Here is a 12,641-nt window from a genome sequence, read left to right as displayed (position 1 = left end):
CTCCTGGCTGTGGGCTCTGGAAGTAGCTCAGGTTTCTCCTGCCTCTGCCATGGCTGCAGATGTGCCTGCTGCTTGCTTCCAGCTGGTTCTGCAGCCCTCCAGGCCATCCTTTGGAGTGAGATCCCAGGCTCTGTCACAGCCCCAAGGCGCTGGAGAGGCTTTTGCAGGCTGCCAACAGCTATCTCAAGGGCCTGCTGCTGTGATGCCCTTTCTGATTCATGGAGTGGCTCCTGATGGCCACGTCCCCTTCCCCCATGTGCCTCCAGAGAAGGGCAGGGGCAGGACCTTCCTTTCAGTGTTGTGTTTGTTTTACTGTTTCACTGTCTGACCAGCTTGTATAGAGAGCTTCTGTGGGAGCTGTTCAGGTGTCTTGTGTGACCTTTGAAGCTTCAGCCGTGACTGTAAACAGCTGCACGTGTCTGCTTGGTCCCTCCAGGCTGGGAGTGTTGCTGTGGAGGAGGGATGCTATTGATTCAGCCTGTTCATTGTGTGTTGGGTGGGCACTGGTTTTGTTGTATCTTTTGAGATGATTCAGTTTGTTTGGGGGGCCTGTGCATTGCAGTTGTGACTGGGGATAAAAGCTTGGGACAGATGTGTGGTGGTTTTTTGAAGGCAAGTTAAGTCTTAGTGATGAAGCAGAGACATCTGCCTTGCATAAAACATGATATAGGCACAGTATGGAATTAAGGGCTGGAATGTAATACATTGTGAAGGTATTGAGGAAGGTAACACTGGGAAAGATCATTCTTCCCTAGTCCAGTTCCCCTGTAAAAATCGCAGGTTGATCTCTTTGGGGAGCTACTTATCCCATTTTATATGGAAATTCACCATGGTGGGCTGCCAGTGGGTGGTGAAAGAATGGTGGATTCCCTGTGATGATATATTGAGTATGCACAAAAAATAAACTCAGCTTTGTTCTTTTGTTCCTCAGTGTCCTTACACTGATAAATATTAACTTCTCCTTAGTCAGGGGAAGTGTATTGGTTAATGAACTGTTAATAAAATTGAGGAAACTCAAACTTTTTAGTGCTGACATAAAATAGTAAATATGTGGTGTTGCCTGATCAGTTGAGTTCAGTTTGCTTTTTTATTTGTGTTACAGGTCTTTAGACAACCTTTTTATTTTATAGTATGCTAATATTTTAAAAGCATTTGTGCCAGTTGAACATAACACCCAATATTGCTATTTCTGATTCTACTTCCGTATTTTTTAATATCAAAAATGGTGAGCTGAATATATGTGCACCTTTTTTAAATTAGAAGTCTATTAATGCTGTTTTGTATCTTTTTCTGTTTCAGAGTTGGCATTGTATGAGCACAGAAGGCAGCAATGGGAGTATGCAGTTTCCTACTGAAGAGGTCTCTCAAGAGCTCATGATTTTTTTCCATCTCTCCTCTTGACATTGCTCCTGCTCCACAGACATGGCTCACCATGCCAGGCCTTCCAGATCAGCCAAAAAAGAAGAGTTTGGCAAAAGGAAAACTAACCAGGGCAAAAAGAAATCTAGCCAAGTGAGAAAGAAAAGCACAAAGGCTTCCACAAAAGCTGTTAGTTCCGGAAAAGGTAAAAAGCCAGGGCAAGAAAAAGATGTTAAGAAAAAACAGCAAGAAAAGAAACCAATCATGAGCTCTTCAGGTAGACTTCTCAGGAGCAATGTGACCTTGTCTGGAGCCTCTTGGGTGAGTTTGGAGAAGGCTGACAGTATCCTCTTCCACAGCCAGGATTCTTTCAGCATCAATGGCTTCACCATGGCTCTCCGGAACCGATCCTTCTCCAGAAGCTTGGCCCAAACTCCAATAACTGCAAAGCCCAGGAAAGCTGCAGCACAAAAAAGGCTGGAAACAAGGGAAAAACATGAACAAGATGCCCTGGCAGTGGTAGAAGAGAAAAGTGCTGAAACAGGTGAAAGAGCTTTGAAAGAAGGTGTAGCTCCAGAGGAGTTAGCTGCTCTGCCTGTGGAGGGCTGGCTGTGTGCTGCAGGTGAGGAGGAGCCTGTAATCCCATGTGCCAGCCAGCACCAGGAGGCAGAAGTATCTGAAACAGATGACTCCATTCCAAACACTCACCTAACTGATGATGGTACAGAAGCCTCAGAGATGAAAGCTAAGCTTGAAGACCTGCCCTGTGAGCAGATACTCAGTGACCTTGATACAGGTAGTTTGGCTGAAGCATTTGTTGAAAGTGCTGCCCTGGTGCTTCCATCTTCTCCTTCTGACTCTGGAATTGCCTCTGAATCAAACTCAAAGGTGCTTGCAGAGGCTCCCTTCAATGTGGTGCCCAACAGTACAGAACCTGACTCCAGCTCTGTTGATACCTCAGGCCTCAGCTCTGCAGTGCTGATAGAGTCAGTCACACTTGCCAAATTCCACATTGGAGCGGGGTTGGACATGGTGCTACCTAGGCAAGAGCAAGACTTGCATTCTGCATCCCTAGTTACCTCTGAGTTTAACTCACAAGAACATTTATTAGAAGATGCAAGGTCACTGGCAGATTCCTGCTTGAAGGCAGGCTGGGGTTTGGAATCTGAGAATAAAGACATTGGTTCAAATTCCAGTTCTGTAGCTGCCTCTGAATCCAACTTGCTTTTACATTTTGAAGGTGCGAGCTCACTTGCAGAGTACCCCATGAAACTGGTTGTGGATTTTGTACCCATTCACAGAGAGCTTGATTCAAATTCAGATTTGAGCTTTACAAAAGAGAATTCAGAATTTGACGCAAAGAACATATTTAGAGTATGTGAACCAGTCTCCAATACCTCTTTAAACAACATTGAAGTAGAGGACATTGAACAGCTTGTTAAATGTATTGATGCAGAGACATTAATTTTGAATTCAGGGTATGTCCCCACTTTATCTTCAGATTTAGGAAAAAGCACAGTTGATAAAATCTCTGCTGAAAGCTCTGGACAATTCTCTGCAGGTTTTGTTTCAGAGTTGCCTTCAAGCATGGAAATCTCTGCTCTTGCCTCAGCAAAAGCCATAAATGCAGATTTGCCAGCTGACTCAAGACTGCAGCATAATGATTATTCATCACAGCTGGGAAGTGTCGGAGCAAGCTTGAATTTGGTTCAGGACAACAACGTGAGCAACAGCACTGGAGCAGCTGAGGCCTCAGGGCCATACTCTGTTAAAAATCCAGCTGGTGGTTGCCCTCTTCCATACTCATCTCTGCTCCCCATGCTGGAGAAGAAGAAGCGGAGGCGGTGCGGGGTGTGCGAGCCCTGTCTGCGCAAAACCAACTGCGAGGAGTGCAGCTGCTGCAGGAAGCGCAAAACCAGCCACCGGATATGCAAAAAGAGAAAATGTGAGGAGCTGAAAAAGCCACCGCCGCCGGTCATGCTGCCTTTCGAGGTAAGGCAAAGGAGTTGCAAATTAAGCCGCTCTTCTGAGGCTTGAGGTGCATCTTAAAATTGTGCAAAGGGAAGTGCTGGCCACATGACAGCTTCAGAGAGTCAGGGTTCCCGTTGGTGCTAACAGGTTGTGCAGTAACTTCCTCTTGTCATCTACAGAGCTGTAGGTTAGGGTGAGCTGGAGTCAGTCTTGTTCCTGTTATATAAATGTGTCAAATCAAAGGTAAATGTGGCTTTAACTCTGTGTTCCAGGTGTTGGTATGTTGGCCAAAAGAATGGATCAATTGGAGTGCATAAAGAAATGAGGAAGATTTAGGCACGGAATGCGGGAAGGAGGGAGACTGAGGGTAGTCTTAGGAGATGGTGAATTACAAGGGAGAGTGTTGGTATTTCAAAATACTGAAGGCTAAAAGCTAAGGAAGGCATGTTTTCTGCTCTTTGGTTCAGTTACAGTAATTTGCTTGTGATGACAGATTTGGTGGAAATCAATTTATAAACTTCAGGACCAAGTTGTAGCTGCATTTTCCCCTTTCACATCTCTCTGCCTTTCTAATTGTCTGTTCTTCTGTTTCTCTCATTTCACTTCTCTTTCCTCTCTCCCTTTCTCTTTTACAACACTCCCCATACATCCTTTCTTTTTCTGTGTTTCTCACTCATTTTTCTGACCCATCAGCCTTTTATAACCCAGGTGATAACTTTTGGAACAAAGAGGAGGGGAAAAGACAGTCTGTATGCCCATGTGATAACAGCACTGAGCTCCTGAGGGATTTCAGTTTCAAGATCAGGCTTTAAATCAGGTAAGTAGGGAGCTGAAGGTAGATTCCCCACATCCCAGCTGAATTCCCTGACCTCTGAGCTGCAGTGAGACTCTGCAGTGCTGGGTCCTGCTAGGAGTGTTCTCTTCATGGCACCCAATGGTACCTGAAGCACAGAGGGGAGAGGCTGTCTTGGTAGTTAAATCCCATCTGCCTTGGGATGTGGGAGACTGAGGTTGCAGTCTCTGCACACCAGCTGTGCTCTGAGAGGAGCAGTTCCATGGAAATGCTGTGTTCTTAGAGCAGGTAGGAATTCCTGTCAGCTGCAGAGGCCTCAGGAGAGCTCCTGCTTGCCCTGCTCTGTGCTGTGCTCACCAGGCTTGGCAGAGAAATCCATTCTGTTCTCAGGTAGGTGAGCACAAAGCAGAGTCCTGGAGCAGCGAGGGGATATGGTGTATTCCCCTTTGTGGGGGGAGTGTATTTTAAGGTGTGATGTTCAGGGAAGTGTGCTTAAACAGTTTGGCTCAGAATTCATTCACAAACCTCTTTCTGTATCAGCTGCTCCTTAATGCTCTTAAAAAGTAAGCGAGGAGAGGGACAGCTGTAATGTGACTTCAGATGGAAATTAAAACAATAAAGGTGGTAGAGACTCATCCTGACCTTTTACAGCAAGAGAGTAGTGACATTGTCCTTCTGTGTATTTAGCCAGTGGGATTGAAGAGAAGTTCATGGGAGAGGGTTTGTGGAGCTGAGGTAGGAAGGGATCTAAAAGCCATGTTTTAGAAAGGGTTTTGGCAGGGTCAGTGAAAGGAAGCACTCCAGCTTCTCTGTCAGCCTTTGTTTTCCAGGCTGAACATACTGCTTTTCTTGTTGCTCAGCCTGACCTACTCCTTGCAGATTAGCTTTGCCTCTTCACCTTTGTCCTCTCTGGGCACTCCTTTTACTTTCTTTATGAGAGATTCCTTGTTTTTATTCTTTCCTTTGGCTGCTTTTATTTCATCTGAGTGGCCACATTCTGTATGATACATTCAGAGCTGCACCAGAAGCCTCCTTCATTTCTTGTGAAATTTTGTATGAAATTTCAGGGTGCTGCATGGAGGAAATGAAGTATTCCTGACATTTAAGAACATGTCAGGTATTTTCTTACAAAATTGTATTTGAATGAAACCTGGTGTCTTTTCAGATATTCCTAGAAAGAGGCCTTGGTTCATTTTTAGTCTCTAGAAACTGTGCTGTGAGGAAATGAGAAAGTATTTCTACAGTGTTGTATCAGCTCTTTCAAGGTGTTGGGGGATGGGGAATGCTATCACTCAGTTTAGCAGCTGTCCTTTAGATAAGATTGCAGGGAATTCCATTGTTTTCCCAGGCTGGTAGTACTGGGACTCCTGTGGCAGCAATGTGTTTCAAATAGAAAGCAGCTGAGGAAAACCTGAAACTGGAGGTCTCTGTCCATGGTATGGAAAGTGAACATAAATAATGAAATGAGATTGGCTTCAGTGTGTTCCTTGTTCAGAAGAGTCATGCTTTCTCTCATGTTGGTGGAATGTAAGCATTTTTTGGAGGTGATTCACTGGGAGGAGGGTGTGGGGGGATAGAGCAGGAGCATAGTTGAAATGTTGCTGTTTTGCCTTAAAGGAATTATCTCTCCCCATTCTAACTAAAAAATGCAAAAGTCCCGGTGAAGTCAGTGAGAGCTGTGTGCAACAAATGGCTTCATAGCCACTGTGGAAAAGAAAACCAACACTTTTTCTTTCCTAAACTGCAAGCAGTCCATACCTGCTGCTTAGGAAAGGACAAGTGTTGGTTTTCTTTAAGATCTGAGGTGGATTTCCAGTGTCAGGGAGTAAGGCCTGGCTGGTGTAAGCCATGAATGTGAACTGAAGTGCATTTTCCAGCACCCATGCCCACGTGTGCACCAGCACTTAGCCCTTGGAGAGTATCAGCTGCATGTTTGGAGCTGGCAATAGTTAGGTTACTGTTATTTTCATTAATTCACACATCATCCAGATAAAGATTTGAAAACTGTATTGGATTTAAAAATGCCATTTAAAAATAGCAGCCATATAAACATTAGGTGATATTGTACCTTCCTGAGTGTAATGGGTTTTGCAGGGATGTGACATCATGAGAGTCTGGATATGAGGCATGGTGGGCTCTAGTTCCCAGCCCCTGTGTGGAGCAATATCATTGCATATAATGCCCCTCTTCCTGAGGAATTCCCACTGTGCCTGTTTGGTTTGGAGCTGGTAAAGAAGAATCCTAAAATATATAAGGGAAAAACATTTTCTTGCTTATTGAATTTTTTGAAAGGGCGGCCCAGTAAATAAAATGTAAGGAAGCTTTCATGAGAAGAGGGAAAAGGCTTTATCTTGGGTTACTGTCCCTCTCAGAATGAATAATGCAGGAATACTTCACAGTGAAGAGTTTGAGATGCTTACCCACACAGGATTATGATGCTGCCACATTTTGGTCTTATCTTTAAAGACTGCTGTTTTCTGAAACAGCATTGCAGTTACTGAGGGCTTTTTACAGCTATTTTGTTCCACTACACTAAAGCAGCACAGAATGTGAAAAATATAAAAGCTAAAACCTGAGGCATCATTTTGCAGGGCTTATCAAAGCAAGGTGCCCATGTTTGAGGGTCCTGCCTAAGCAGGGAGCCCTCTTGGGTTGAAATTATCCGCTGGGGAGAGTTTTAATTCCTGTTAGAACTAAATAGCTGGATTTAGGGGGACCTAAACAAACTGTCAACAAACTGGCCAAAAAAATGAGGTCACTGAGTGTTGGTTCACTTGGGTTGCCCAAGGTGTCTTGAGACATCTTATTTAATTGCTGTAATCTGAGTAACATGAAATATTAAATAACAGTAAGGGCCTGCTTGTCCGTGGGTGTTTAACACGCTGCTGGAAAACCCAGACATATTGAAAAAGGATGCTGCAATTCAAGTTGCTTGGGAGCTTTCCAGCAGCCATTCCTTGAATGGAAAATGCTGAATGAACAGGAACCTTTCACAGCTACTATCTGTCTTAATGCAACTATTTTTGGGGAAGCTTCTCGAGGCTTGAGAAATGAAATTTCTGTTTAAAACTTAAAAAGGGCATGAGAATTAATAGAACATGTTGGTGGTAAGGGATTTTTGCCTGATGCAGACCAGGGGCTTGGACTTTGGTCTCCCATGTTTTATCTTTCTCTTCTTGAATTTTGAAAGTTTTGCTCTGCTTTGGAACAAAATCAAGTGCTGAAATCTGAAAGAAAAAAAAAAAAAAAGCAAAATGGAATTCTTGTGTTCTAGCCAGGCCCAGCTATAATCAAGAAATTTAGACTTTGTGGTATTTATTTTACAATAGACTCCAGAAATATTTAAGCCAGTTGAATCTTAAAAGGAGTGCACATAAAAGCCCTCCTGAGTAGGATACTTGAGAGTTTTGTGAGGGGTAGCACAGAGCCAGAGGAGTTTGGGAAGGTGCAATGAGCGGAGCTGCAGGGCAGGGAGCTGGAGCTGTGCAGTTCTCCTGTGTTTTACACTGACACTCGTTCTGTGGGAGTGTGAAACAATCACAGCTCCCAGCCCTGTGCCGTGTCTGTGCTCCTGGGTGGGGACCATAATGCAGGCTGAATTACAGTGAGGAGGATCAGTGTGTGCTCCAGTTATTTTCACAGGCTGTATTTAACAAAAATTGTCTCTTCACTGCTCCTTATTTTCTGTGTAGGTTCTCAAACCTTTAAGGGGAAATTATTTGAAGAGATTTCTTTCCTTCCTTGTGTCTGAGGACCTCTAACATGAGGTTGCAAGGAAACCTGAAACTGCTGTCCAGGAACTCAATCACAATATGGGGTCTTGGGTTTCTGAGCAAACAAAATACTGCTCCTTTTCACCCTGCATTGAAAGGCATCCAAGTAGCCAAAACTACCAAGAAGAATCAGATCACTAAGTGTGTGTGATTTGCACTCTCTCATTCTTAATGTGCAAAAATGACCCTTGCAGATGTGGGTAATTTGGGGGGAACAATACAAATCAGTATTTTAATTTTGCCTTACCCTAAATCCTATTTAATGCATCGTTCTGATGCAACTAATGAAGAACTTAGATACAAGGTAGCATCAGACAACAAAAAATGGGTGACAGCTTTCTCTGGTTTAATTGCTACACTGGGGAATGAGTTGTGTGAGCATTTCTGCTGTTTAATTGATTTGGACCAATAAGTGGACAATAATTACATCAGGGTGTAGCATTAGATAAGAAAACAGATTGCAGTTTGTAGCTGATGAGAAGGTGTTCTTACTGGTTTTTATCTTTAGTGCATAAATCCATGGCCAGCATTCTGGTTTAGATGTCAATCGTTGGGAATTCAGGGAGTGCTTGGGTGCCTGCAGTGTGAGATGTGCTGTGGTTGGTTTGTTGTCCCTGGTTAGGGAGTGAGGGCTCGCTGTGATCCCTCCGATGTGTGCAGCAGGTGGAGTTGTGGGGAAAACAATTGTATTTGGTGTTTAAATGGTGGCCAGTTCCATGGCAGTCCGTGTGCAGTAATTTGTTCTGTTGGGTGCTTGTGAAAAACGCCAATCACTTGGTTTTAAAATTTTAAAAGTTTAATAGTAATAAAATGGTTATAAAAATAGTAATACAATTAGAGGAATAATAATTTGGACAAATTGAATTAGGACAATATGAGACACTAGAGACAAAGAGTTACGGACGGCCGGGTACCTTTTTCTGGGCAGCACGACCCCCGTAAACAGAGGATTAACCCTTAAAAACAACAGCCTGTTGCATATTCATACACCTCATCCATGGTGCATAAATTCCATTCAGACACAGGATTCTGTCTGGGCACTGTCAGCTTCTTCCTCCGAATCCTAACAGCACCTTCGAGGAGGGAAGAAGTTCGGTTCTTCAATAAGAGGGCAATAAATTCTTTTTCTCTGAAAGATTCAGGTGTCCTGTGGCTGCTATCTCGCTGCAAGTCCTTTCTTTAAAAAAAGTATTCTACATGGCATAGTTTCTATTTTAACATTTTTTTATAACCCAAAACTATATTTAACACGCTACTTAAGTGAATTAATACAGCATTACTTTCTAACACAACACATATAATATTCATTTGAATATTTGCCAAAAGCCAATCATAAAATTCGCATTTTTCACAGTGCTGTAGGAGCAGGTGAAGCGAGAGGAGTCTGTTGGAGCCGGGCTGCGGTGGGCGCTGGGCTCCCGGCCCCGGGCTGGGACTTTGGAGGGGCTGCTGCAGCCGCGGCCCCTCGGCTGGGGAGAGCAGGTGCAGGCAGGGCCTTTGCTGCGAACTCCACCGGGCAGCGGCGATTTCACTCTTGGCAGGGCGATCCGGCCGCCGGTGCCCGGTGCTGCACGCCCGGTGCCCCTCAGGAGAGGGTCGGTGCTGCACGCCCGGTGCTGCTCAGGAGAGGGTCGGGGCTGTGGTGCTCGGTGCCTCACGCCCGGTGCCCCTCAGGAGAGGGTCGGGGCTGTGGTGCCCGGTGTCCCTCAGGAAAGGGTCGGGGCTGTGGTGCCCCCTGCCGCTCTGGAGAGGGTCGGGGCTGCGCCGCCCGGTTCCTCACGCCCGGTGCCCCTCAGGAGAGGACCGGGGCTGTGGTGCCCCTCAGGAGAGGGTCGGTGCTGCACGCCCGGTGCCCCTCAGGAGAAGGTCGAGGCTGTGGTGCCCGGTGCCCCTCAGGAGAGGCTCGGGGCTGTGGTGCCCGATGCTGCACGCCCGGTGCCCCTCAGGAGAGGCTCGGGGCTGTGGTGCCCGGTGCCCCTCAGGAGAGGGTCGGGGCTGTGGTGCCCCTCAGGAGAGGGCCAGGGCTATGCCGCCCGGTGCCTCACGCCTGCTGCCGCTCAGGAGAGCCTCGGGGCTGTGGTGCCCGGTGCCCCTCAGGAAAGGGTCGGGGCTGTGGTGCCCGGTGCCGCTCAGGAGAGGGTCGGGGCTGTGGTGCCCCTCAGGAGAGGGCCAGGGCTATGCCGCCCGGTGCCTCACGCCCGCTGCCGCTCAGGAGAGGGTCGGGGCTGTGGTGCCTGGTGCCCCTCAGGAGAGGGTCGGGGCTGTGGTGCCCGGTGCCTCATGCCCGCTGCCGCTCAGGAGAGGGTCGGGGCTGTGGTGCCCGGTGCCTCATGCCCGCTGCCGCTCTGGAGAGGGTCGGGGCTTTGGTGCTCGGTGCCTCATGCCCGCTGCCGCTCAGGGGAGGGTCGCGGCTGTGGTGCCCGGTGCCTCACGCCCCGTGCCGCTCAGGGGAGGGTCGAGGCTGCGCCGCCCCGTGTGCGCACGCGTGCGGGTGCGCGGGGCCCGTGTCCTCGGCTGACCCCGTTCTCCTCGCGGCCCCAGCCGAGCCCACCGACCCCGGCCCCGGTGCCCGCGAGGGGCGGCCCGCACCGCCGGGGCTGTGCCCGGGGCGCGGCGGGTCCGTGCCGGCCTTTGCGGGCGGCCTTTGCGGAGCCCCTTTGTTCGGGCGGGCGGCTGCGCGGCCGCCGGGGGGCGCTGCGCGGCGCTGCGCGCTCCCGCGGGGCCGCGCGCGGCCGCCGCTGCGGCAGGAAGCAAAGATGGCGGGGCAGGGGCGCCGCCGCCGTGAGGGGGAACGCGGGGCGCCCGCCATGTGAGGGGCGCCGCGGGGGCGGCGGACGGGCCGCCGGGAGCCGCCGCCGGCCCGTGCGAGGGCCGCGTGTAAAGCACTCGGGGTACTGCAGAAAAATCGCTGTTCCATAATAAAAATCGGAGGTGTCCGCCTGCCTTTGTGACCACAACTTACATTCTGCAATTTGATGTTTTTTTAGGTCCTAACAGAAAACAAAAGGCCTCAGAGGAGGAAGCAAAGAGTTTTAAAGGTAACCGATGATTGCTTTGATATTTATCCCCTCCCGTTTTGAGCAGCATTTTCTTGTCATACGGCCCAGGAAGGCAAAGGGTTAAAGGCTGGGTAGCGGCGCTTTCCAGCTATTAAGCAGATTAGCTAATTTTAAAAGCACAGAACATGTCCTTTCTTTCCTCTTTCTCTCCAGCATGTTGTAGACATATTTGAACCTCCCTGCACAAGTCTGCAGACCAAAAGTTTGCTTTCCCCTGCATTGAACGTTCCCTTTAATTTCTTCTGCTCCTAGTTTTATACTTTCAAACGTAACAGTTAAATGTTTTTAGCATACAGGTTTTATGGCAGCTGAAATTTCATGGGGGAAGTCAACGTTAAACTGCGAGCCAAGTTAACAAAAGTGGAATTTTTACAGTTACTTTACTGAAGTTTTGATATTCTCCCTTTCTTTAAGCTTTAGAATACCTCAACTGAAACTGAAAATCCTGTAAACTTACAACAGCCTTCAGTTTCAGTGGTAACATATTCCTTCCACACTTTTAAAATGGCTATCTTTCATGATAACAAAAGATTGGTCTTGCAAATGCCAATATCTTAGTTTTCATACCAAAATACAGACTCGCTGCACTCATGGCTAATGTTTTGGGTTGTTTGGGTTTGTTTTTTTTGAGTAACAGGTAGTACATTGATATTGCTTCTCTCAGTTAATCTTTAGACTGTTTTGAATAGAAGTAAGTCATTAATTCTGTGTTGCAAACTAACATGTTGGAGGGTGAATGGGACAAGTAAGATGGATGGTGTGGGTAAGATGAAGCTAGTGAAAATTCAAACAAAAAGTATGTTGTTAAACTTATGTTGTTGAACTATTCTAGCTAAATGTAATAAGATAGTTTAGTATTGTTTCAGTACACATTTCAGAAATTGTTGGATATAGTATTTATAAATGCTGACTGGTCTGCAGTATCATTTTACTTGAAATCATCCCAATTTCTTAACAGTTGTGTTGTCATTGTTACAGTTACAGAAAGTTTGGTAAGACAAACCAAAGTTAAGATTAAGTAAGGAGCAGATAACTTGTCCAACCTGAAGGGTGTCTGTGTTTTCATGTGGAGTAGTTGTGCAAGCAGTGGTTTTACAACACTGGCAAATGTTAGTGGGCTTGTTCTGCATTCAAATCAGCCATTGAAATATTTGTATTTTTGTTGTTCTGGGTATGATTTTAATTATTCATTTTAATACTGCTGCTCTTTGTAATGTACCACATGGGTGTAGCTAAAACTTGAAGAGTTTGCTCATTCTGTCTTTTGTGCTGTTGACAGTAGCATGCAAAATAAGGAGTGTTTGTAAAGGAGTCAGTTTATGATGTGTAATTGGTGTGAAGAGTGGAAAATGTGGGTTTTTGGTCACAGACAGATGGGTGTCTGTCTGCACTCGTGGCTCATAGTTGGTCTCGAGATTTTCCTCTGGAGCGCCTTTTGCCACTGTTTGTGATGTGGTGGCCCAGCAGGTTGCTATGTAATAGGAGTCTGTCATTCCTGCCCTTTCCAAAAAGCCTCTGAAGAGTTTTTTTCCACCCTTGACTCTTGAATGGAAAGGCTTGTCTGGTTCTGTGTGTGTAATATCCATGTCAGTCGTTGGGCCTGGGCTGCTTTGTGTTTGACTTTTTCTTTGCTGAGCTGATTCTGTGATAGTTCCTCTCTGGTTTTAGGTACTGGCTTTGTGTTTT

At 46.7% G+C, this 12,641-nt stretch overlaps 1 protein-coding gene across 4 annotated transcripts in view; it reads left to right on the top strand.

The window, feature by feature from the left end:
• The first annotated feature begins 1,359 nt into the window (after positions 1-1,359).
• The window catches only part of TET1 (tet methylcytosine dioxygenase 1), a 61,904-nt gene continuing 50,622 nt past the window's right edge, over positions 1,360-12,641 (top strand). For 2 of the 4 annotated variants that reach the window (XM_058028768.1, XM_058028771.1), the window contains exons 1-2: positions 1,360-3,351; positions 10,884-10,934. In XM_058028768.1, the coding sequence (XP_057884751.1) occupies positions 1,423-3,351; positions 10,884-10,934 (1,980 nt within the window). In that variant the 5' untranslated portion in view covers positions 1,360-1,422. Of the gene's footprint in view, positions 3,352-4,117; positions 4,148-10,720; positions 10,788-10,883; positions 10,935-12,641 lie in introns of those variants that run through there. The other 2 variants (XM_058028770.1, XM_058028769.1) reach the window with 2 other exon arrangements.

Source organism: Melospiza georgiana, chromosome 8, assembly GCF_028018845.1.
Source record: "Melospiza georgiana isolate bMelGeo1 chromosome 8, bMelGeo1.pri, whole genome shotgun sequence".
Taxonomy (NCBI): domain Eukaryota; kingdom Metazoa; phylum Chordata; class Aves; order Passeriformes; family Passerellidae; genus Melospiza; species Melospiza georgiana.
The sequence above is the reverse complement of the archived record's forward strand: the minus strand, read 5'-3'. Positions and strand labels throughout refer to the sequence as shown.